The following is a 25,071-nucleotide window of genomic DNA, read 5'->3' as shown; positions in this document are numbered from 1 at the left end:
CACCTTCCTACTAATAAAGCAGAAGTCCTTTTCTGCCCTCCAAAGTATCAGCTTCCAGCTCCATAGCTCTCTCCCATCCCAATGTCTGTCCAAAAAGCTTTGTGGAGAACGGCTCACAGGGCCCAGCACTAGAGGGTCCACAGGCAGAACCTACAAGTGCAGTGATTATGGGAAGAGTGGGACCTGGGGCACCTTCTGATCATTGCCAAAACACACAAAGGAGCTTCATGAGACAGAGACACTTCTCTCTGACCTCCAACCTTCTTACCTACCAGGAAATTCATACCAGAGAACAGCTGTCCCCTGCAAAGTGTATAGTGAGCCCTCCAGCCCCAGCTCTGATGTGGTCCATTGCCTGGACTCTTCATAGCACAGGCCTCAAGCCCCATGAGTAGCAGGAGTGGGGCCAGGGCTTCAGCCGGCTCTGGCACCAGTATTTCCACATGGAAATTCAGTCTGTTAGTACATGACCGACTGCCAGGCAGCCTCCTCCAGCACCTGTCCTCTCTCATCAGTGGGCCTTCGAGAGGCAGCCAGCCTCTGCCTGACACACGCCCATAGCAGTGACAGGCTAGAAACACAGGGAAGCCTCTGTTGAGGGTTCCAACTTGCCCTGAGTGTGTGTGTCCTGAGTTGGGCAACCACTTTATCCACAGAATCATCCCGTGGTGTGCAGCAGCACCGGGGCAGAGCTATTCAGTGGGTAGCCTTGGTTTATGGTGGCTTGGCCCACACTCAAGGTAGGTTCTCAGTGTGAGAGAGGCACCTCTGTGATCTGCTTCCTCCCTGCATGCAACGGACAAACCCTCTGAAAGGCCTTCTGGGGCTTCCCTGGTGGTGCCGTGGTTAGGAATCTGCCTGCCAATGCAGGGGACATGGGCTCGAGCCCTGGTCCAGGAAGATCATGTGCTGAGGAGCAGCTAAATCTGTGTGCCACAACTACTGAAGCCCAGGTGCCCTAGAGCCCATGTTCTGCAATGAGAAGCCCACACACCGCAATGAAGAGTAGCCCCCACTTGCTGCAACTAGAGAAAGTCTCTCCATAGCAACAAAGCCCCAGTGCAGCCAAATATAAATAATAGTCAAAAAAAGAGGAAAAAACCCTTAAAAAAATAAGTAAAAGTCCTGTCAGATGCTACAAGTGATGTCCTGGTATATTCAAGATTTAAGGTATCCAGGAAAAGACCAGTCATGGCACAGGCCCTTTTGGGAAGAACAAAGGAAATGGGAGTCTGTGTGTATGGCAAGGTCATTGGCTGGCCTGACACGTTCGGAACATGCCCAGAGACCAACCCCTACACTTGTAAAGCTAAGATCAGCCAGAAAAATAAGTTTTCTGTTCAGAGCAGTCGTCCTCTCAAACTTTAGCAGGCATAAGATTCCATCCCTGGAAATACTGATTCAACAGACTAGGAACAGGGCCCAGGGAGACAGCTGCTTTCTGAAAAGATACTGCATATAATTCTGCAGCAAAAAGGCCTCACTTTGAAAAGTACTGGTCTGGGGCAGATTTTAGCCTCTGAATCATAAATGTCTTTGCACATGTTCCTAGAAAGATACACATAAACAAATATCGCCTCCCCGCCCGACCCTGCCCAGACTTAGGGGGTCTTTGGAGCTCAAATCAATACCCTTTACATGGCCTGAACACATTAGGGATAGACCATGTGGATAGGGCTCAGGTTTTCACTAGTACAGATTAGCATTTCTCCTGATGCACCAAAGAAGCCCTAGAAAAACCCTCTTCCTGGCTTAACTTGCTTCACGGACTGAGCCTCAAAGACCTATGGTAGGTCCCTGGTGGTCCAGTGGTTAAGAATCTGCCTGCCAATTCAGAGGACACGGGTTCAGTCCCTGGTCTGGGAAGGATCCTCGTGCCTCGGATGCAACTAAGCCTGTGAGCCACAAGTACTGAGCCTGCATGCTCTAGAGCCCATGGTCTGCAACAAGAAAAACTACTGAACTGAGAAGCCCATAAACCACAGCTAGAGAGTAGCCCCCACTTGCTGCAACTAGAGAAATCCTATGCACAGCAGTGAAGACCCAGTGTACCCAATAATTAAAGAGAAGCGCTATCTTTGGCGGGGCCGGGGGGAAGAATCCGTGCCAAGGAGTGAGGAGCTAAGAAGGGGGCAAGATTGAGGCTTAGGTGTTCCATGACACTCGAAAATTCATTAAGTGGAGGAGATTTGGGTCAGGAGGGCAGGAAGCAGAGGAGTTGGATTTGGTTTGGGGGCCCTAAGCAAGCCTTGAAAACTTCAAAGTACTCAAGAGAAAATAGTAATTACAATACTTTTAATTTGCAAGCTCAGGGCAGGGTCTAGATCTGGTTTTGAGGCTGAGCTGAGAACTGGTATTGCAGGCTGTGAGTTCCTCAGGCAGTGCTGAAGGGCAGAAGGATGGCTTCTTTAGGGGATTAAAAGGTAGCTACTTCTGCCAAGGTGCCTCTCCTCACTCCCACATTTCCCTTGTGACAGTTGGCAGATTCTCCCAGTGAACTTAAGGCTAAGAGAGGTCTTGGTGGGGCCAATTAGGTTGGAATCAAGTCAGTTCATTAGTTTACCTCAACAGTGTCTTTTCCCCAAATTTTCAAGCTCTTCCTTTAGAAGTTCCTTTAGGTTGACAGATCTGGTTTCTTCCTAAGTTAGGCCAGACACAGGGCTGAGTTGTCAGAAGGCAACCGAGGACATAAGCCTTTGCTAATCCTACTTGAGGTGAAAGGTTGTCCTGACCAGTGGCAGGAAAGTCTGTCTGTCCATGGCTGGCTGCTTCCATCACCTGGGCAATGACCACAAAGAAATGAGTGGTAGATGAATAATAGAGTCGCAGGGTGATGGGGGAGGGATTCTGTGCAGAGCTTGGGAATATAGACAAGCACAGTTCCCTCTGGCTACTGACTCCAAATGTTCCTGTTCTGGTCCCCCTTTGCTGGTGATGGAGATCCTAGAGAGTGAAGATGCAAGCTTTGATTTTGTTGGCCCTGGAACTCTCCTCTCAGGCTGGTTTTTCCCTTGCCTTGTTGGCTTTGTCACTCATCCTGTACCTGGGCTTCACTGACACTGGGCTGCTCTGTCCCTGTCTGGGAGATGCCTCCAGAACCCTGGCTGAGACACTGGCAAGGAACTCAGGAGTGGTGTAGTGAAGACAGAAGGAAACCCAGAATCCTAGTATCTCTCGCCCTGTGTTAGATCTTGGGCAGGTTACTCAGTCTTTCCCAGTCTGTGTCCCCAACTGCAAAAGGATGGAAAGCCTAAGATCTCTTTCAGTTCAAAAATGTGATGAGGACTTCCCTGGTGGTCCAGTGGTTAAGACTCTGCGCTTCCTATGCAAGGGGCACAGGTTTGATCCCTGCTCAGGGAACGAAGATCCTACATGCCACAGAGCAAAAGATTAAATGAAATAAAGCCATTAAAAAAAAAATGTAATGAGGCCTTCCCATCTGAGCCTAAAGTGGCAAAGCCTAAGCCATGGGGCTCTCCCAGGGAGGCCCCAGAAGGGAATAAAGATCTGACACATCGCAGGGGCTCTTGGGTCCTTCTCCTTCAGAAATAGGAAGTGCAGGTCAGCTGAGGGGTGCCGAGGTGGAGACACCACTTGTTTGGGGCAACAGATTCAGTCCTAGAACTCCCCTGGTGGTCCATTGGTTAAGAATCCACCTTCCAATGGAGAGGATGAAGGCTCAATCCCTGGCCTGGGAACAAAGATCCTATATACCACAGGGCAACTAAACCTGCGCCCCACAACTACTGAGCTTGTGTGCCACAACTAGACCCAATGCAGCCAAAAAAATAAATACTGAAAAGATTCAGTCCTAACTGCCTCTTCCTGATGATCTGTCCTCTCCAAGCAGATGCTTCCTTCCATAGGCAATTATGAGGGTGAATTGAGTTGATGGACAAGAGTCCTTTGTAAACCATAAAATGCAATATGAGCCAAGATCTAACAGAAAAGCCTGCTTTTACTTCTCTCCTGCTGCCCTTTCACAAATGTGCTCTCTACCTGAATCCCTGATTCAAAAACAACTGAATGCCATAGACTAGTTTGTAAACTCAAATGACTACAGGAGGGGGCATCCCTAGTGGTCCAGTGGCTAAGACTCAGTGCTCCCAATGCAGCGGGCTTGGGTTTGATCCCTGGTTGGGGAACTAGATCCTGCATGCTGCAACTAAGACCAGCCAAATAAATAAATACATATTTTTATGTATTAAAAATACATGTTGTTAAAAAAATGACTATAGGAGTCCAACAGGTCATGTAAATAAGTAGAAAATGCCAGATGGAGAGGGCCTGCTTTGCCAGAAACAGCCATGGCAAGTGGCAGCTGACACCGGTGAGGAAGCGCTAAGGAGTTGGCAGGTGGGCTGAACTGAAGAGCCTGGGCTCCATTCAAAGCGGCCTCTCAGCTCCTGTCAATGGTGGTTTTGTGGAAACTCAGGTCAAGTCGCCAAATCTTTGGATTTTTTCAAGAGGCCAGAAACTTGTTTTTTTGTGTGTGTGAAATAGCCTGATTTTTACATCTTAACAAATAATTCATAACACTTAAAAATGCTGGCTGGTCTAAAACTACATGTAAAAGGCTATTGGGAGACCAGATTCAGTACCTGGCCATCAGTTTTTAACTTCTGCAGTCAAGGCAGTGGATAAAACAAAATTTTCCACCTCAGTCCTCTTAAACCTAAGCTGAGAAACAGCCTTTCCCATCGTGGAAGTCTAGTGGGGGTTCCTACCTCAGCCCTGACTCAACAAAGGGGGCTCTAGAGTCTGGAACCATAGGGGACAAGGTCTCAGCAGATGAAACTGATGAAGGCCTAAGATAAAATGGTCCTCACCCCCACCCCCAGGTCCAGCCCCTCTGGGAATTTTGTGACCTCCCCGGAGTTGCCCGAGTTTGAGGCCCCTGAGGCCATCTTGGGCCTCAGACAATGTCTACATCTTCACCCTTGGCCTGTCACCCACGAAGCCATCACCCACACTCCTGGAATATCTCTGGGTAATGCTGGAAGCCCACGGGGGGGTCCAGGTCCCCTGGGGCAGAGGCCAGGGGCACAGGCAGCCCACCGGCACCCCCGCCCCTGCGCACCCCCGCCCCTGGACGATGGACCCACTGGTGCTTGGCCATGGCTGACTTCTGGCCAAAGCACCTGCCACACTGAGGACAGGCGTAGGGGCGCTCGCCGCTGTGGGTGCGCCGGTGGGCGGCCATCTCCGAGCTCTGCCGGAAGCAGCGCCCGCAGTCTGGGCACGGGTAGGGCTTCTCGCCCGTGTGGGTGCGCACGTGGCGCCGGAGGTCTGAGGCATGGGCGAAGGCGCGGCCACAGTCTGGGCAGGGGAAGGGGGTCTCCCCGCTGTGGACCCGCTGGTGCTGGTAGAGGGCGGAGCTCTGGCTGAAGCAGCGGCCGCAGTCGGCGCAGCGGTAGGGCTTCTCGCCCGTGTGGACCCGGAGGTGGGTGGTGAGCGCCGAGCGCTGGGTGAAGGCCCGGCCGCAGTCCGGACAGCGGTGGGGCCGTTCCCCACGGTGGATGGCCCGGTGCTTGCTCAGAGAGGACGCCTGGCTGAAGCCCTTGCCACAGTCCGGGCAGCCGAAGGGCTTCTCGCCCGTGTGGGTGTAGAGATGCTCCACCAGGGTGGAGCGCCAGGCGAAACTCTTCCCGCACACGTAGCAGCCATGCCGCCGGTCGGCTCTGGGGACAGGGGGGTGGGCAGAGAGTGGCGGGCGACCCCGGCGAGGTACCTTCCGTGGCTGCTGCCAACCATAAGGAAAGCCAGCAGAGAGGGGTTTGAAAGCCGTCAGCCCGGGAAGCTGAGCATCCACAGAAGGAATCTTCCCCAGTGCCTCCCTCCCTCCTCTTTGTCCTTTTTCTGCCTGGTTTCCGGAACCTGCTGGGAGACAAGGGGAGAGCTCAGACCTCAGCTTATCCTGGTCCTTGATGCCCACACCCACTATGGGGTCAGAGAAGCCTCTTAGATACAGCTGCCTCTGGGACTCAGCTCAGTACGGGCAGGGAAGTTAGAAGTTACACTTTACCCTCAGTCGCATGGGACAGAAAGAAAAACTGTAGAGACAAAAAGAGAAGGAAGGACAGGGGCAGGGTACATTCTGGGAGCTGGGGAAATGGGGGGGATGACAATTGAGCTAGATCACAGAGCATGACTGGATGTTAAGTATGCAGCTAGCAGCGGGAACAGCACAAAGAGAGGCATGAAGGGGGTGGGCATTGCCAAGTTCAAAGGGGCTGGGCACAAGTGCAGCAGGAGGACAGGATGAACCAGAGGAACAAAACAGTACCAGCCAAGAGAAAGGAGGCTGCAACAAAAATATAACAAAAACAAAGTGAACACAGGAGGTGGTGGAGGAGCTAGAGAACAGGCAAACAGGTGGGGTGATGTGGCGCTCAGAGGAACTTAGAGACCAGCTAGAGGTCAGGGGCTCAGGTTCGGAGGAGCTGGGGAGTAGAGAGGCAGGGATGCCTGGGTCACACTCTCGGGCCCTTTCTAGGCTGAATCCAGAAGCTAGGCAGGGATCAGGCGTAATAATAACCTTAGCTGGGAAAGCAATTCAGGCAGGAAACTGATGAGCACGTAAGGAGTTGGCAGAGGGTAACATGATGGGTAGGACCCAGAGGAAGTCCCCACTACTTCACCTGTGTCTGCTTCTGTAACACATTCTCCCATCTCAGGAGGCCCGGCATCTGGACCCCACAGTTGTGCCTCTTCCTCCACCCAGGAGATGAGGGCTGGCTTGGTGCCTCGGAAGCCTGGAGGGAAGGGGGAGAGAACGCAAAGCCCACGCTGCGGGGGAGGCCGCCGCCCAGGGTCCCGACTTCCTGCGGCCTCCCACTCCACGTGCAGGATCCAGAGGCTGGGCGGGGTGGACGCGGGTGTGAGCACAGGCGAGCAGGTGGGGCCTCACCGAGCGCGCCCAGGTGGCCATAGGTCTCCCGCATCACGTCCCGGTACAGGGCCCTTTGCGCAGGCCGCAGATACCCCCACTCCTCCGGGGAGAAGTACACGGCCACGTCCGCGAAGCTCACGGGCTCGGATGTCTCCCCCTGGGGCCTGACCCCGTTAGGTTCCCGCGCGGGGAGCAGGGCCGGGGGCGGCGCCATCGTAAATACCATCCGGGCGGCCGACCGGCGCCACCCCTACCCGCCGGGGTCCACGGAGCCTCCGAGATCCAGAACGCTCCCCCACCGGGCTCAAGAGTCGGGGAGGCCGGGAGAGTAGGAACGGCCCCTCGAGGGTCCACGGGGGTGGCTGAACACTGAGGGCAGGTGGCTGAAGGTGCTCTCCTAAGAGATGGCGGCCACGTGGCCCCACGTATTTCGCTCCCGCGCCATCGTGCCCGGATGACGCCACTCGGCTGTCTCCAGGTGGCTTTGTCTTCGAGCCCTCAGCCAACATGGCCGCGGCGGCTACAGGCGCCCGGGAAGACGCCGCCACCGGCCCGGGCACGGAGGGGTGGGGGCCGGCGTTCTCCAGAGAGCGGCGCCGGGCCTCGGAGGCGCAGAGCCCGGGCTTCCCCGCCGGGTCCCCGCGCCCGCCGCGCTGAAGGAATCGCCGCGGCCCCGCCCAGACTTGGAGCAGCGACCTCCAGCCCCGACCCCGGCCCGCTCCGCGCGGTGATTTCAAACGTTAGGTTTCCTGGCTGGCCCATCGCTAGGTGACCGCACTCTTCCCCCAGTGTTGAGGGTAAAAGAATGGAGCGGATAAAAGAAACTTGATCGAGCTATTGAAATTCTGGGAACTTCAGTTTCAGGAGATCGTGGGGGCAGCCGGAGGAGGGTAGGATGAGGTCTGAGAAAGGTCGGAAGGACTCTCTTTCTGTAAGCTTACCCCCTCCCCGCGTACCCTTCAGGACGCCTCCCGAACATCCATTTAGCTCTAGCTCAAGGCTGCTGCTGCTAAGTCGCTTCAGTCGTGTCCGACTCTGTGTGACCCCATAGACGGCAGCCCACCAGGCTCCCCCGTCCCTGGGATTCTCCAGGCAAGAACACTGGGGTGGGTTGCCATTTCCTTCTCCAATGCATGAAAGTGAAAAGTGAAAGCGAAGTAGCTCAGTCGTGTCCGACTCTTAGCGACCCCATGGACTGCAGCCTACCAGGCTCCTCCGTCCATGGGATTTGCCAGGAGTGGGGTGCCATCGCCTTCTCCGCTGGCTCAAGGCAAGTTCCTTGAATTCCTGATCCCAGAGCCACTTGCCACCGTGCCCTGGCATGGATGGCCCATGAACACCTCGGATTTTGCAAGCTCAAGCTGAACTCATCCTTTATTTCCCTTTGCCTGCTGCCCCTGGGGTGTTGTCTTAGCAAATGGCACCAACTCTCTTCATCATTTTTACCTCCAAGCTCTCTCTCTCACTGGACACATTTATTGACTGCCTACTCAGTGCTTTCCACAAGCCTTCATAAATATACCCTGCCCTAAGAAGCCTTGAGAAACGCTGGGCTGGAAGAAGCACAAGCTGGAATCAAGATTGCCTGGAGAAATATCAATAACCTCAGATATGCAGATGACACCACCCTTATGGCAGAAAGTGAAGAGGAACTAAAAAGCTTCTTGATGAAAGTGAAAGAGGAGAGTGAAAAAGTTGGCTTAAAGCTCAATATTCAGAAAACTAAGATCATGGCATCTGGTCCCATCACTTCATGGGAAATAGATGGGGAAACAGTGGAGACAGTGTCAGACTTTATTTTTTGGGGCTCCAAAATCACTGCAGATGGTGATTGCAGCCATGAAGTTAAAAGACGTTTACTCCTTGGAAGGAAAGTTATGACCAACCTAGACACCATATTAAAAAGCAGAGACATTACTTTGCCAACAAAGGTCTGTCTAGTCAAGACTATGGTTTTTCCAGTGGTCATGTATGGATGTGAGAGTTGGACTGTGAAGAAAGCTGAGCACCGAAGAATTGATGCTTTTGAACTGTGGTGTTGGAGAAGACTCTTGAGTGTCCCTTGGACTGCAAGAAGATCCAACCAGTCCATTCTAAAGGAGATCAGTCCTGGGTGTTCTTTGGAAGGAATGATGCTAAAGCTGAAACTCCAGTACTTTGGCCACCTCATGCGAAGAGTTGACTCATTGGAAAAGACCCTGATGCTGGGAGAGATTGGGGGCAGGAGGAGAAAGGGACAACAGAGGATGAGATGGCTGGATGACATCACTGACTCGATGGATGTGAGTTTGAGTGAACTCCAGGAGTTGGTGATGGACAGGGAGGCCTAGCGTGCTGCGATTCATGGGGTCGCAAAGAGTCGGACATGACTGAGTGACTGAACTGAACTGAAGAAGCCTTGATATTTTTCCTTTGGCCAGATAAATCAATCACTGCATTTCACACACTTCATGGACATGCGCTTCACATTTGCTGGTCGGGGGCTTACTCTGGAGCTTTGGTCTGTTTGCCTCCTTCCTTCCAAAGGCCTCCCTGAGACCTTCGCAGACTCCTTGTATCTGGTGGCTGCTTCTCCCCAGGGCAGCTGGGCAAGTAAAGAACCAATCTCTGAACTTCCCTGGTGACCCAGTGGTTAAGATTCTGCACTGCCAGTGCAGGGGGACCAGGTTCGATCCCTGATCAGGGAACTAGATCCCACAGGCTGCAACTAGTTTGCATGCTGAAACTAAAGATCCCACGTGCTACCATGAAGACTGAAGATCCTTCGTGCTGCAACTAAGATTTAGCACAGCCAAAAAAAAAAAAAGTCTCAACAGAAGAAGGGAAGAGGAAGACATAAACTTGGGAGGGGTCAGCCTGGCCAAAGAGAGAGGCTTGTTGGAGGGTGGCCAGTAGAGGACAACGACTAAGGGCACAGAGTTGACTAGGGGCCCTTGTCCTCCTTGCCTCTCAGGCCTCCTGAAAGACAAAAAAGACAATAGAAAATTTCCATTAAGACTGAAGGCTTTTTATCACCTGTCAGTGCCCATCCCCCTCACACACAGACCTGGAAGAGAGCCCTGGGTAGTGCTGGAAACTTGCAGGGGGGTCTGGACCCTCCTGGAGAAGAGCTAGGGCAGAGTCTGCTCCCCTAGATGGGACTCTGAGGGCCATGGCATCAGGCTGGTGGGTCTACTAGTGGCCTCTGGCTGTGGCACCTTCCACTGTGGGGACAGTAGTAAGACTCCTTGCCTGTGTGAGTCAGCAAAAAGCATGAGAGGTATAGCACCAGCTGCAGGTGAAGGGTCCCTCTCCAGAGTGCACTGGGCCCGGACTCCCTGGCGGTCCAGTGGTTAGGACTCCATGCTTCCACTGCAGGGGGTCTGGGTTCAACCCTTGGTCAGGGAACTAGATCCCCCATGCTGCAACAAAGACTTCACATGCCACAACTAAGATCTGGTACCGCCAAATAAAATAAATATTAAAAAAAAAAAAAGAGAGTGCCCTGGGCCAAGTTGAAGATAAGGGTAAAGCATAATTGCACTCTGGATGGGGATGAAGGTAAGTCCTCAGTGCCAGGTGCTGAAGCTGGGCACAGGCTGAGGGCCTGGGAAAACCCCGACTACAGGAAGCCTTGGTTACAGGTTCAAAGACCACATTAGTGTCTCTGACTGTAGGGCCTCATGACAACTCCCAGATAGAGTCCTTCTGCTGACCCCTTCCAAATGTATCACTTTTCTGAATGAGTGCTGGGAAACAGATTCAAAACTTACATTTTTCGCTGTTAACTCTCCAAGATCTACTCATGTTCAGGCTGATAGAACCAAACTTCACTAAGACAGAAGCACTGAGTGGGTACCCAGTCCCTGGAAGCCCCCTTCTAGACTGTGTTGGCCAGTTGAGGGCTTGCAGATCAGGGACATTCCCACCCACTCCAGGGTCAACAGAGGAGATACTCTCAACCAGAGGAGCAGCTGTTATGGGACCAGGGACCTGAGAGACAGATAAACTGCCTCCATCCTAAACTTTTATTTTTTGGCCATGCTGTGGGACATGCCTTGGGAGCACAAAATCTTAACCATGGGACTGCCAGGGAAGTCTCAAACTGCCTCCCCCTTAAACTTGAATTCACACATGGCCACTGACCTTTGGATGATTCATAAAGTATGACCTAATCACGGGACCACTTGGATGCCTCAGAGCCAATTAAGTGAGAAAGAGAAGGTCAAGATTGCAATATCCAGTGGGTGTCATAAATTCAGATCAGCAAAAACTAGTAAGGTCAGCAGTAAAGAACATGCAGAGGGTGTTTCTTACTCAACAAACATTTTTCCCTTCCAGCTGGAACTGCAACGTCGCTTCTACTTTTCATCTTTTTGGCTTTCTTTCAGACTTCCTACTCCTGGGAATCCTGAGCATCTGTACCCCACAGCTGAGTCTCCTGCTTCACCATTTGATGAGGTCTGGTTTGGGGTCTGGCAAAACTGGGGATCCCTGGTGGCTCAGATGGTAAAGAATCTGCCAGAAATAATGTGGGACATGCGGGTTCAATCCCTGGGTTGGGAAGATCCCCTGGAGAAGGGAATGGCAACCCATTCGTGTATTCTTGTCTGGAGAATTCCATGGACAGAGGAGCCTTGGTGGGCTACAGTCCATGGGGTCACAACAGAGTCAGACACAACTGAGTGACTAACACTTTCACTTTTCACAAAACTGGGGCAGAATGCTAATCATTCAATAAATGTTTCTTACTATAGGTAGGGAAGTCCACTACCTATGTGGACTTCCCTGGTGGTCCAGTGGTTAAGAATCTGCCTTACAATGCAGGGGACTCAGGTTTAATCATTGGTTGGAGAACTAAGGTAACACAAGCCTTGAAGCAGCTAAGCCCCCTGAGTCACAACCACTGAGCCTGTGAGCTACAACTAGAGTCCATGTGATCCCTTTGCCAAAACTAAGACCCAGAGCACCCAAATAAAATAAACATTTAAAAGAGAGAGAGGAGTGAACTGGGCCAAATTGTAAGTAAAGGCAAACCATGATTGCACTCGGTGGTGTGGGGATGAAGGTGCAGCCTGAGGGCACCTTTGCATTCATTTAATGAAAATGTATTGGGCACCTCGGGCTTCCATGGTGGGTCAGACAGTAAAGAACATGCCTGCAAAGTGGGAGACCTGGGTTCAATCCCTGGTTTGGCAAGATCCCCTGGAGGAGGGCACAGCACGTTGGTCCAGTATTCTTGCCTGGAGAACCTCCATGGACAGAGGAACCTGTCAGGCTACAGTCCATGAGGTCACAGAGTCAGACACGACTGAGCGACTAAGTACACAGCACACTAGGCACCTCATATGTGCCAGGCATTGTTCTAGATATTTTAAGAGAGATTCCAGGTAGGAGCTTTGCTGGCAAAGGTGCAGAGAGGACTTCTGGGCAGATTGTGCTCAGGGCTAGAGATGGACACACAGCCACAGTTTGGAGACTTCCAGTATAGGGCAGAAGAGCGCCAGAAGAAATTTCTTTACTCTTTCCTTCTTCTTCTTTTATAAATTTGTATTGGGAGTATAGTTTACAGTGTTGTGTTAATTTCAGGTGTACAGCAAAGTGAATCAGTTACACGTACATTGATTCTTTTTTAGATTCTTTTCCCATATAGATCATTAGAGTATTGAGTAGAGTTCCCTATGCTCTATAGTAGGTCCCTATTAGTTATCTGTTTTATTTTTAAAATTTTATTGACTGATTGATTGTGTTGCATCTTTGTTGCTGGAAGGGCTTTTCTCCAGTTTCGGTGAGTGGTGGTTACTCTAGTTGCAGTGCCAGGGCTTCTCAGTGCGGTGGCCTCTCGTTGCAGAGCGCAAGCTCTAGAGCAACAGGCTTCAGTAGTTGTGAACCTGCGCTTAGCTGCTCCTCGGCACGCGGGATCTCCCCAAACCAGGACTGAACTCATGTCTCCTGCATTGGCAGGCAGATTCTTTACCACTGAGCCACCAAGGAAGCTCTAGTTATCTATTTAATATATATAGTAGTGTGTATTTGTCAATCCCAATCTCCCAATTCATCCCTCTCCCAAGAAATTTCTTGAAGATGGCATCTGAGAAAGGCAGTGAAGGATGTGAGAGTTGGAGGGTAGTGTGTAACAGAGCAGAATAGCAAGAACAAAGACTCACTAAGCTAGAAGCATGTCCAAAAAACAAAGATTCTACTTGGCAGGAGCCAATGAGATGGCGTGCTGGTAGAGAAAGAGGAAGATGTTAGAGTGTTATGGGCCTTGAAGGCCAGTACAGGTTCTTTAGTTTTTGCACAAGTTTTGGGGAGCCAGTATTGGTATCTAACAGTGGAGGGTAATTCATGAATTTCAATCAGACTGATCTGGAGAGGATCCCCGGAACCAATTATCATGAGGCAGGAGTGGAGTCAGACACCCAGCCCGGCTCATCCCACCCACTCCCTTCCCTTCTCGGAGATCCGGGACGCTAGGCGTCACCGTACGCGCCCAGGTGGAGGTTTTTCACCCCAGACACCCCACTCCTCGGGGAAGAAATATAGGGCCACTTTCACGATGCCCGCGGCCTTCTCCCACCTTCTTCCCGCCGGGTCTTCACCGACACCGCTGGGCGCCCAGATCAGGAGCCGGGGGTGGAGTCATACGGCCACCCCCACTTCTCCCGGAGAGACACTAGCGACTCGGCCTCCTGTGCAGGGTGGGGGTCGGTCGCTCCAGGCCCAGGCAACCGGAAGTAGCTTGTGGTGGGGCCCCTCTAGGACGTCGGGAAACGGCCCGTTAACCGAACTCATTGGTCCGTGGGCCAAGAAATGAAGGCGCCCTCAGAAGAGGCGGTGGCACTCTACCGTCCATTTTAGAGAAAGGCATTGATGATCTGGTTTATCCCCCCATCGAGTTGTCTTCTCTTGCTGTTCTGCCGGTGGCCTTGCAAGGGCCTCTTGCCCATAGTTAAGATGGCCGCAGCTGCTTCGGCGTCCGCCCTCTGATCTGGCGGGTGAAAGGTGAGGCGGGTGCCCGGCGGCGAGGGAGAGTGGCCACAGGGCCAGGAATCAGGGATGGTACGGACAAACGTCCCCTTCTTAAACCGCGAAAGAAGGCTCATTCAGTGGCCTGGTTTTTAAAAATTTTTTGTAGCAAACTAATTTATTTCTCAGATGTTTATTTTTCATCTAGAAGGTTACACAAGAATATTCAGCGAATGTCCTCTGCTCCAGCCCCCACCTCTACTAACGGTTTCTTAAATATTCCTACAGTGATTGTCTACGCCCTGCAGAGACATCTATCATATTTTCACACATTTACTGTATCTTACTGAGGATACTGGGACGCATGCTTCTCAGTGCCTTAGAGTTCAGGCATTTTACAGAAGAGGAAACTGAAGCCCAGTTAAGACCCAAGGTCAGGCAGACTGTTAGTGACTCTGGGTCTTCAGACTCCTAATCCAGCCTTTCCTCCTGGCGCTGCCTCCTTTAGACGCCTTCCAGAAATGCAACATTAACGCTTCGAATTTACGGGTCCCTGCTGACATTGTGAAAACGAACTGGATTCTCAAGTTATTAAGTCATGATTGAAGTAAAAAAAGTTAGATGAAAAAAAAAAAGTTTAAAAACGTGAGATGAATTAAGGGATGACAGGACTCATTTGCTTTCAATGCTCCATCTCACTGTGCCTCCAATTCCAAGCTGTCCTAACAGAACAGTGGCCAATTATACAAGAATTGCAGTTGGTTCTGTGATGTGACTAAGACATCAATAATATTAGCTTACCTTGATCGATCACTTACTATTAATACATGCCAGACTCTGTTCTAAGTGCATTTGCCTGTTAACTCATTTAATCCCTCAGAACACTTAAGAGATAAATACCCTTCTGCATCAGTAGACCACAGCCCGGGGGAATGACCTTACCGCAGGCCACACAGCTAGTGAGGGTTCTGACTCCAGAACCCATGACATGATGGGTTACTGAAGACACAATCTCAGCAACCTGAGAGAAGTGGGATTTTAGGCCAGGTCATGAAGATGCAGTTGTACGTGGGGTAGGGCAAGAAGCAGGGACCTGGAAGTCAGAAATACTTCTTCTGGTCACCTATGCCATTCCACTGTTGTTCTGTAGTCACCAAGTCATGTCTGACTCTTTGTGACTCCATGCACCTTAGCACACCAGGCTCCTCTATCCATGGGATTTCCCAGAAAGAATAATGGAGTGGGTATGCGATTCCATTCTGTTGTATTAAATGTAGAGAGAAAAAATTAAAATGATGACCTCTAAATTTTTTTTTTTTTTATTTAGACATCCTAGAATTTGAAATCAAGTGGGCCTTAGGAAGCATCACTATGAACAAAGCTAGTGGAGGTGGTGGAATTCCAGTTGAGCTATATCAAAGCCTAAAAGATGATGCTGTGAAAGTGCTGCACTCAATATACCAGCAAATTTGGAAAACTCAGCAGTGGCCATGGGACTGGAAAAGATCAGTTTTCATTACAATCCCAAAGAAAGGCAATGCCAAAAAATATTCAAACTACCCCACAATTTCGGAGAAGGCAATGGCACCCCACTCCAGTACTCTTACCTGGAAAATCCCATGGACAGAGGAGCCTGGTGGGCTGCAGTCCATGGGGTCCCTAAGAGTCGGACACGACTGAGCGGCTTCACTTTCACTTTTCACTTTCATGCATTGGAAAAGGAAATGGCAACCCACTCCAGTGTTCTTGCCTGGAGAATCCCAGGGACGGTGGAGCCTGGTGGGCTGCCGTTTATGGGGTCGTACAGAGTCAGACATGACTGAAGCGACTTAGCAGCAGCAGCAGCACCCCACAATTGCACTCATTGCACATGCTAGCAAAGTAATGCTCAAAATCCTCCAAGCCAGGCTTCAACAGTACGTGAACCGTGAACATCCAGGTGTTTAAGCTGGATTTAGAAAAGGCAGAGGAACCAGAGATCAAATTGCCAACATCCGCTGGATCATTGAAAAAGCAAGAGTTCCAGAAAAACATCTGTTTCTGCTTTGTTAACTATGTCAAAGCCTTTGACTGTGTGGATCACAACAAACTGTGAAAATTCTTAGATATGGGAATACCAGACCACCTTACCTGCCTCCTGAGAAATCTGTATGCAGGTCACAAAGCAACAGTTAGAACGGGACATGGAACAACAGACTGGTTCCAAATCCGGAAAGGAGTACATCAAGGCTGTATATTGTCACCCTGCTTATTTAACTTATATGCAGAATACATCATGAGAAACACTGGGCTGGAAGAAACACAAGCTGGAATCAAGATTGCCAGGAGAAACAACCTCAGATATGCAGATGACACCACCCTTATGGCAGAAAATGAAGAAGAACTTCACTTGATGAAGAGTCTCTTGATGAAAGTGACAGAGGAGAGTGAAAAAGTTGGCTTAAAACTCAACATTCAGAAAACTAAGATCATGGCATCTGGTCCTGTCACTTCATGGCAAATAGATGGGGAAACAGTGGAAACAGTAGCTGACTTTATTTTGGGGGGCTCCAAAGTCACTGCAGATGGTGATTGCAGCCATGAAATTAAAAGATGCTTGCTCCTTGGAAGAAAAGCTATGACTAAACTAGACAACATATTAAAAAGCTGAGACATTACTTTGCCAACAAAGGTCCGTCTAGTTAAAGCTACAGTAATCATGTATGGATGTGAGAGCTGGACTATAAGGAAAGCTGAGTGCCAAATAATTGATGCTTTTGAACTGTGGTGTTGGAGAAGACTCCTGAGAGTCCCTGGGACTGCAAGGAGATCCAGCTAGTCCATCCTAAAGGAGATCAGTCCTGAATATTCATAGGAAGGATTAATGCTGAAGCTGAAGCTCCAATACTTTGGCCACCTGATGTGAAGAACTGACTCACTGGAAAAGACCCTGATGCCAGGAAAGATTGAAGGCGGGAGGAGAAGGGGATGACAGAGGATGAGATGGTTGGACATGAGTTTGAATAAACTCTGGGAGTTGGTGATGGACAGGGAAGCCTGGTGTGCTACAGTCCCTGGGGTCACAAAGAGTCGGACACAACTCAGTGACTGAACTGAACTGAACTATTTTTAAAATTAATTTATTTTTAAATTAAATTATTTTTAATTGAAGGATAATTGCTTTACATAATTTTGTTGTTTTCTGTCAAACATTAACATGGACCCTAAATATTAAAAGTACATAGTAAAAAAAAAAAAAGTACATAGTAGAAAAAGTGAAAGTTGCTCAGTTGTGTCCAACTGTTTTCAACCCCATGGACTGTGTAGTCCATGGAATTCTCCAGTTCAGAATACTGGAGCGGGTAGCCTAGCCCTTCTCCAGGGTATCTTCCCGACCCAGGAATCGAACCAGGGTTTCCTGCATATCAGGTGGATTCTTTACCAAAAGTACATAATAGGGTTGTGTTTAGGGGTCAAGTCATGGGAAACGAGTATGTCATTTGAATGCTTGGGCGTTATCAGAGATCAGATCAGATCAGTCGCTCAGTCGTGTCCAACTCTTTGTGACCCCATGAATCGCAGCACGCCAGGCCTCCCTGTCCATCACCAACTCCCAGAGTTCACTGAGACTCACGTCCATCGAGTCAGTGATGCCATCCAGCCATCTCATCCTCTGTCGTCCCCTTCTCCTCCTGCCCCCAATCCCTCCCAGCATCAGAGTCTTTTCCAGTGAATCAACCCTTCACATGAGGTGGCCAAAGTACTGGAGTTTCAGCTTTAGCATCATTCCTTCCAAAGAAATCCCAGGGCTGATCTCCTTTAGAATGGACTGGTTGGATCTCCTTGCAGTCCAAGGGACTCTCAAGAGTCTTCTCCAACACCACAGTTCAAAAGCATCAATTCTTCGGTGCTCAGCCTTCTTCACAGTCCAACTCTCACATCCATACATGACCACAGGAAAAACCATAGCCTTGACTAGACAGACCTTTGTTGGCAAAGTAATGTCTCTGCTTTTTAATATGCTATCTAGGTTGGTCATAACTTTCCTTCCAAGGAGTAAGCGTCTTTTAATTTCATGGCTGCAGTCACCATCTGCAGTGATTTTGGAGCCCAAAAAATAAAGTCTGACACTGTTTCCACTGTTTCCCCATCTATTTCCCATGAAGTGGTGGGACCAGATGCCATGATCTTTGTTTTCTGAGTGTTGAGCTTTAAGCCAACTTTTCCACTCTCCACTTTCACTTTCATAAAGAGGCTTTTTAGTTCCTCTTCACTTTCTGCCATAAGGGTGGTGTCATCTGCATATCTGAGGTTATTGATATTTTTCCCAGCAATCTTGATTCCAGTTTGTGTTTCTTCCAGTCTTAGTAGATATGTGTTAACTGGATAAACGAGAAAGAGTAGACAGCACTTGCTCTGTGCCAAGTGCTGACCTGGGCAGTTCTGCTTGACACATTATATCTGGTTCTGCTCCCCTCTCCTTGGTGGCTCCTCCTCTCAGTTCTCCCCCTGCCCCCCATAACTCACCCCATCTAGTACTGGTCACCCCTGGACCTTCATACCCTCCCCCAGTGCTTGGGCTCCTTTGCTGCTGCTCTCCACACTTGAAACCTCTGGGACTTACTTGTTCACAGCTCATGTTGGTCAGTTCACTGAACCATGCAGGTTCTATGACAGAAGTCTCTCAGGAGTACCTTTCTTTCCAGTTCCAAGGTCAGCAGACAAGGACAACTGCAAAAAAAAAAAAAAAAGTCTTGCTTTCTAGCTTGGTCCCACTACTAATTGCTTCTACCTGGGAGCAGTTGCCCAGTAGATTTCTCATGTCTCATGCCCAGGCTCCTCTCATGGGTCACACTGCACACTGTTTGACAAAGACCTATATATATATTAATTTGGCTGTGCCACAGGGCATGTGGGATCTTAGTTCCCTGACTGGGGATCAATCCCTCAGCCCCTGCATTGGAAAGTTGGAGTCTTAACCGCTGGACAACCAGGGAAGTCCAGACAAAGACATTTTCTGACAGTTTCTGACAGCAGGAACTCGCTCCTACTTAGGGACTTTCTATGGCTTCTCAGTGGCTACAGGGTGAACCTCAAGATCCCCCACTAGGATCTGTGGTCCTCCCAGATAGGTCCCGATTCTTGGCTGCATCTGGTATCCATTATTCTTTACTTTCAGTCTTTATGTTTCAATCAAGTGGAGCTGCTGATCATTCCCCATACATGCCCATCCTGGTTGAAATCTTTCTCATCCTTCAAGAACAGTTGGAAGTACCTCCTCTAGGAAGACTTCCTTGATTCAGAAGAACTGCCCATGTCTCCTCTTGGTCCTGCTCACATACTATTTTGTGTTGTGTTTGAATAACAACAATAACCAATGTTTGTTAAACTCTCATGTACCAGGCGTCATCCTGTATTACCTCATTTAATTGTTACATCAGTCTTATGAGGTAGATGCTATTATTATCCAGGTTTTATAGATGAAGAAAGTAAGGCATAGAGAGGTGACTTGGAGCAAGAAGTGACTTGCCCAAGTTCACAGTTATAAAGCAGCTGAGTCAGGATCTGAAGGCAGACAGTCTGACTCCAGAGCCCATGCTTCTAACCTCCACTCTACACTGTGTCCGTCTTTTATCCTTTCTAGGAAATAAGCCTCCATCGCTACTTCCTCTGCCTGAAAAATCTCACTACAACCATTTCTTACGTAATGCTATGGGAAGCACAACCACTCCTTTTCTTCCAAGTTGCGTTTCCTGGCATATCACCAACCAGGATGGTGGTGCCTCTGGACTCCTCCACTACAGCCCCAATCAATCTTTTGAATGTTGGACCTGAGTCAGTGTGTCCCTGGAGCCGTACACAAAATCCCACAGATGATGTTGCTGAATGAGGGAAATTAGTCTTCCTCATCTTGGGATTCCCTTATCACCTGGCAGTGCCTCCAATAGAAGTCATTCAATATGGTCACTGAATGTTGACTTTTTTTCTCTTTTAAGACCTTTTTCTTTATTTAGATCATTTTTAAAGTCTTTATTGAATTTGTTATAACACTGCTTCTGTTTTATGTTTTGGGTTTTTGGCCACAAGGCATGTGGGATCTTAGTTCCCCTACCAGGAATTGAACCCTAGTCCCCTGCATTGGAAGGCAAAGTCTTAACCACTGGACCACCAGGAAAATCCCTTGACAGCCCTTTCTCAATGAAAGGTCTCTGGCTATGGTGGGGCTCTCACTTTCCTGCTGAGACTGCCCGACAGGCAAGGCTGGCTCTCTCACTTCACTCTTACCTGAGCCCCTGATCTGTGTTCTCCCCAAATCTGACTGCTCATAGGAAGTAGTAGAAATATGTGGGCAGTGCCAGTTTCCAGCTTTGCTGCCTTGTAGCAGTGAAACTTGGAGCCCCAGGTGACTCATCTGGAAACACAGCTATCCCTGCTTCCTTAGCAGACTTCTTTTCATGATCTGAAGTAGAAAATATCAATAGTCATTTTCACTCTTTCAACAAATGTTTATTGCACATTTACTCTGTCACACATATTATCTTGTTACAATGTCAGTCTTCACAGTAACCCTTTGAGGTAGATATTATTGATCCTCATTTTACAGATGAGGGAGCTGAGGCTCAGGGAGGGTGGGTGACTTACCAGCTGTGCCTTGAGAGCAAGCTACAGAGATGAGGTCTGCATCTGGTGCTTCTGTGCACTTTCCACCCACTTCACTGCCTGGGCCTCCTGTTGGTTCAGTTACCTAGGGCTTGACCAGGCCCTCCATCTGAGGCCTCCTCCTCAGCCTTAGTCCCCCTCGGCATTTACCTCTGCTGCAGATAAGCAGTGGGGATTTTTGTAGACAGTTTTGATCTTAGTTGCACCTGCCACTGAGATAACACTTTGAGAAAAGTCCAGCATCTCACTCTCTTCATTTTTTTTTTTTTGAAAGATGGGGAGAGAGGGGGTGTCGAGTTTAATCTATTTGAATCTTTACAGGCACTTCTCTTTTTACAAGCTTGGAAACTTGAGGGATCCTTGAGGAAAGCCCAAGGGATGAACTGTGGGTCCCAAAGCCCTGACTCAGGAGCCTCCCTTGGGACCCAGTGAGTCCTCAGCGCTGAGGTCAGGCTCAAACCCTGCCAGCAGAAGCCGCTCACCCGCACTCCTCAAAGATGTCCGGGTAGTGCCGGAATAGCACCGGAGGGTCCCGGTCACCTCGGACCGGGGCCCGAGGCACAGCCCGGATCCCGGGCCTCCGGCCCCGCCGCCCCCCAGAGCAGGAGCGGTGGATCCACTGGTGAGCTTCCACAGCGAACTTCCTCTTGAAGCGCATGCCACACTCGGGGCAGGGGAACGGCCGCTCACCCGAGTGCATGCGTCGGTGGCTGACCAGCAGCGAGGGGTAGGTGAAGCGCCGACCGCAGTCTGCACACACGTGGCGCCGCTGGCTGGCCTGAGCATCCGCGCTGGGTACAGGGGCCGGGGACTGAGCACCTGCACCCTGGTCCCAGACAGCTTGTCTGGGTGCCTGTGCTCTGGCCGAGGTTTTGCTGACGGTCGTGCCAGGGTTGTGTTTAACCAGCTCCTCAGGCCTCTCCTTCCCAGGAGCCTTTCTCGGTGATTTGGCTCCTAGTCCTGCTTCGGGTTCCTCTTCCTTTTTGTTGGGGGTAGCTCCTAGGAAACAGGAATCAAGTTCCTTTTTAAAACACATTTGCTTATATTGTCTCAGGTTATAGGATGCTTTTCCTCAGAGAAGTGCCAGAAAGGTACTGCCCACTGAATAACACACAGGCTTTGAAAAACCATAAGCAGGGTTCAAATCTCTTAGGTCGGCCTTGGTTCCTCATGTGTCAAATGGGAATCATAATGCTTTCTTTACTTCACAGGGTTGTTGGGAGGATTACATGAGTAGAAGCATCACTTAGTAAATGCTTAATTAGCAATAGCTATTATTTTTATGGTTTCTCAACTTTTTTGCTAGGGTTAAGGCATTTACAGAGGAGAAAAGACATTTGCTGAGGAGCATTCTGGTGAGGGCCAGTGGGGAGTGAAGAACCAAGCTGTCAATTACTGGGTATTTTCTCTTGTACCACTTTGCTTTGCTTGAGGAATGTAAAAGGCAGACCTGAAGCTGCTTTCATTCTTGTATGCTAAGTTGCTTTGGTTGTGTCCAACTCTGAGACCCCACGGACTGTAGCCCACCAGGCTCCTCTGTCCATGGGATTCTCCAGGCAAGAATACTGGCTGGAGTGGGTGACCATTTTCCTCCTCTAGGGGATCTTCCCCACTCAGGGATCCAACCCCTGTCTCTTGTGTCTTCTGCATTGGCAGGCAAGTTCTTTACCTCTTGCTACTGCTAAGTCACTTCAGTCGTGTCCGACTCTGTGCGACCCCATAGACGCCAGCCCACCAGGCCCCGAAGTCCCTGGGATTCTCCAGGCAAGAACACTGGAGTGGGTTGCCATTTCCTTCTCCAATGCATGAAAGTGAAAAGTGAAAGTGAAGTCGCTCAGTCGTGTCCGACTCTTAGCGACCCCATGGTCTGCAGCCTACCAGGCTCCTCCATCCATGGGATTTTTCAGGCAAGGGTACTGGAGTGGGGTGCCATCGCCTTCTCCGCTTTACCTCTTAGGGAGTTTTAGTTGTTCCTGAAAATGAGAGAATGAGCAGAGAGAGGAGAGGGAGTCTGGGCTCCTGATTCTTATTCTGGTCTCAAGTTGTCTCAAGTTCTGAAAACTTAGTATCAGGTCTGCCTTTTTTCCTTAGCTAGAATCCAACATCGGTTGGCTCTTTCATTCCTTTAGGGGTGCCGGAGGTGGGGATCTGAAAGGAAACACTGCTATACAGGAAGCTCTGGAACGCCAGGCAGGGAAGACCTGGGACCATCCCTCACCTCTCAGAGCTCCTCCCAGGCTTTCCCCCTCCTCAGGATCCTGGGCGGCGGGGCTCCAAGCCTCACTCTCCTGTTCCATCCAAGAGATGAGGGCTGGTTTGGGGCCTGGGAATCCTGGGAGAGAACAGGGATCACGGTGCTGGCTTGAGAGGCTGCCCTGGGAAGACGGCGCCCCCCACGTCAGGGTGAGAGCATCTCCTCAAAGTTTAGGCTCAATCTGGACTGGGTCTGCAGTGCGCCTTCCAGAAGGAAGCGGATGTGGGATGGAAGGACTCCCGAGGGGGTACCTGAAGCGTTACGGATGGGAGGTGGCTGGTGCTGTTGGTGGGATAGGGCGGGATTAAGGCTTACAATCCTCCGGGTCCTTATTTGATCTCCCCTGTGAACCCCAGTGAAGCAGGAGCGGGGCTCTGACCCGGGGCCTCACCGAGCGCGCCCAGGTGGCCGTAGGTCTCCTGCATCACGTCCCGGTACAGGGCTCTCTGCGCGGGCCGCAGACACCCCCACTCCTCCGGGGAGAAGTACACGGCCACATCCGCGAACCTCACGGCCAAGGGCTTCTTGCAACCAGGCCCGGTCTCCCCCGGTCTCAGCACCAGGAGCGGGGCCGGGGGCGGCGCCATGGGGCCTCCCAGCCCCGAGCAGCGGCCGCCTGGTCCCCGCGCCCGGCCTCAGCTCTCGTCGTCCACAAGAAGGGCTCCTGAGCCCGAGGCCCCGCCCAGCCTCGGCTTCCGTATGCAGCCAAGGGAACCGAAGTAGCAGGGCTGGGATTCGGGATTCTGATGGGGACAAATAGACCGCCTCGGTGTTTATTCACTTCATGGCAGCTTGGACACAGACACCAGAGTTAAGGGACCCGGAAGGTGCCTCCAGAAAATATGGCGACACAGTGGCTTCAATTCTGTCTGTCCTTAAGGGCGCCGTCCTTTGACCGTATCAAACATGGCGTCCGCCTGGCTTCTCATCTTTCACTTGCCCTTAAATACAATGGCTGCGCAGGTGGACTTGTAAAAGACTGGAAGGCAAAGGGTAGTTTTCTTGCCTTCAATAAAGATGGAAGGCCCCGGGCCTTCTAGCACTCTCCCTGCCCACGTCGCACGGCGGCGGGTGATTGGCCGCGACAGCAGGAAGCGAGACAGAGGTTTCGGAGAGCCGGATGTGGAACCCACCAAGGACCTCGGCGTTTGTGGAGCCCTGCACTGTGTTCCAACGGCCCCAACACCTCCCGACCGCGGATCCGGAAGCGGGTCCTGGCTCCTGCGGAAAGACGCACACCTGTCCTAACCCGGGGTCGCCGAGGTAGAGACCACGTACTGGTTTACTCTCTCGCCCGCCGCGGGGCCCACCCGACTCCTTGCACCAGCGGCTCGGCTCTCTTGGTCTCTGGACTGGAGTCGACGTAGGAAGGTTCTTGGTGAAGCTGGAATTAGGAAGTTTTAAATTACCTGTGTGTGTGTAATTGGAGGAAAATTGCATTATAATGTGTTGGGTGTTGCTGTGCAATAAGGGCTATCAGCCATTATATATATATATATATATATATATATATATATATATATATATATAATCTCCCTCTTGAGCACCCTCCCACCCAAATTTCGGTTCAAGTTTTTCCGAAATAATTACTGTGCATGGCTTTTAAAAATTAATACAATGACTTCCCTGGTGGTCCAGTGGTTAAGACTCCCTGCTCCTAATGCAAGGGGGCCCAGGTTGGATCCCTGGTTGGGAAACTAAGATCCTGCCTGTGTCATGGGCGCAACCACACCATGATGAACATATGAGTGTTTACCATAAAATTCTTTATTTGTCTGTGTTGAGTCTTGGTTGTGGCATGGGAGATCTTCATTGCGTCATTCAGGATCTTTCTTTGCAGTGCATAGACTCTCTAGTTGTGGCTCCTGAGCTCAGTAGTTGCAGCGCTCTGGCTTAGTTGCTCTGTGGCATGTGGGATCTTAGTTCCTCAACCAGGGATCAACAGGGAGTTCCCTGGTTGGCAAAGTGGATCCTTAACCACTGGACCACCAAAGAAGTCTTACTATAAAATTCTTTAAACTCTAGAAATGTTGAAAAATTTTCACACTAAAATGTTGAGGAGGCAGCTCTGCTATTCTTTGAATCATAAAGATATGCCTAGATGCCTTCACTTTATCTCAGACAACTCTGTGAAGTTGACATTGGTCTTATTTTGCAAGTGAGACAACTAAGGCTCAGAAATGTTGAGTAATCTACTTAAGGCAGGATGTCCCTGGATGTGGTTAAGAATCCAGGCCTACCAATGCAGGGGACAGTGGTTTGATCCCTGGTCTGAGAGGATTCCACAAGCTGTGGAGCAATGAAGCCCTCGAGCCACAACTGCTGAGTCCATGTGATG

The 25,071-nt window shown here is 50.4% G+C and overlaps 2 protein-coding genes across 6 annotated transcripts; both read right to left on the bottom strand.

Moving 5' to 3' along the window:
• Nucleotides 1–2,278: 2,278 nt before the first annotated feature.
• On the bottom strand, nucleotides 2,279–7,960 carry ZNF764 (zinc finger protein 764). Of its 4 annotated transcripts, none has more exons than XM_027528219.1 (3): nucleotides 7,116–7,960; nucleotides 6,642–6,755; nucleotides 2,279–5,880 (listed from the first exon to the last, which is right to left on the bottom strand). In XM_027528219.1, exons 1-3 carry the CDS (start codon nucleotides 7,399–7,401, stop codon nucleotides 4,964–4,966), a joined length of 1,317 nt encoding a protein of 438 aa, XP_027384020.1. In that variant the 5' UTR covers nucleotides 7,402–7,960; the 3' UTR covers nucleotides 2,279–4,963. The 4 variants fall into 4 exon arrangements, with proteins under 4 accessions (XP_027384020.1, XP_027384021.1, XP_027384023.1 ...); XM_027528220.1 differs by having other exon boundaries at nucleotides 2,279–5,877; nucleotides 7,116–7,959; XM_027528222.1 differs by having other exon boundaries at nucleotides 2,279–5,877; nucleotides 6,911–7,957.
• Nucleotides 7,961–20,304: 12,344 nt separating this feature from the next.
• ZNF688 (zinc finger protein 688) lies at nucleotides 20,305–24,218 on the bottom strand. Of its 2 annotated transcripts, XM_027528223.1 has the most exons (3): nucleotides 23,125–24,218; nucleotides 22,698–22,811; nucleotides 20,305–21,478 (listed from the first exon to the last, which is right to left on the bottom strand). In XM_027528223.1, exons 1-3 carry the CDS (start codon nucleotides 23,318–23,320, stop codon nucleotides 20,958–20,960), a joined length of 831 nt encoding a protein of 276 aa, XP_027384024.1. In that variant the 5' UTR covers nucleotides 23,321–24,218; the 3' UTR covers nucleotides 20,305–20,957. The 2 variants fall into 2 exon arrangements, with proteins under 2 accessions (XP_027384024.1, XP_027384025.1); XM_027528224.1 differs by lacking the exon at nucleotides 22,698–22,811.
• Nucleotides 24,219–25,071: the final 853 nt, after the last annotated feature.

This window comes from Bos indicus x Bos taurus, chromosome 25 (genome assembly GCF_003369695.1).
Source record: "Bos indicus x Bos taurus breed Angus x Brahman F1 hybrid chromosome 25, Bos_hybrid_MaternalHap_v2.0, whole genome shotgun sequence".
Taxonomy (NCBI): Eukaryota; Metazoa; Chordata; class Mammalia; order Artiodactyla; family Bovidae; genus Bos; species Bos indicus x Bos taurus.
Note: the sequence above shows the minus strand (reverse complement) of the source record. Positions and strands in the feature narration are given on the sequence as shown.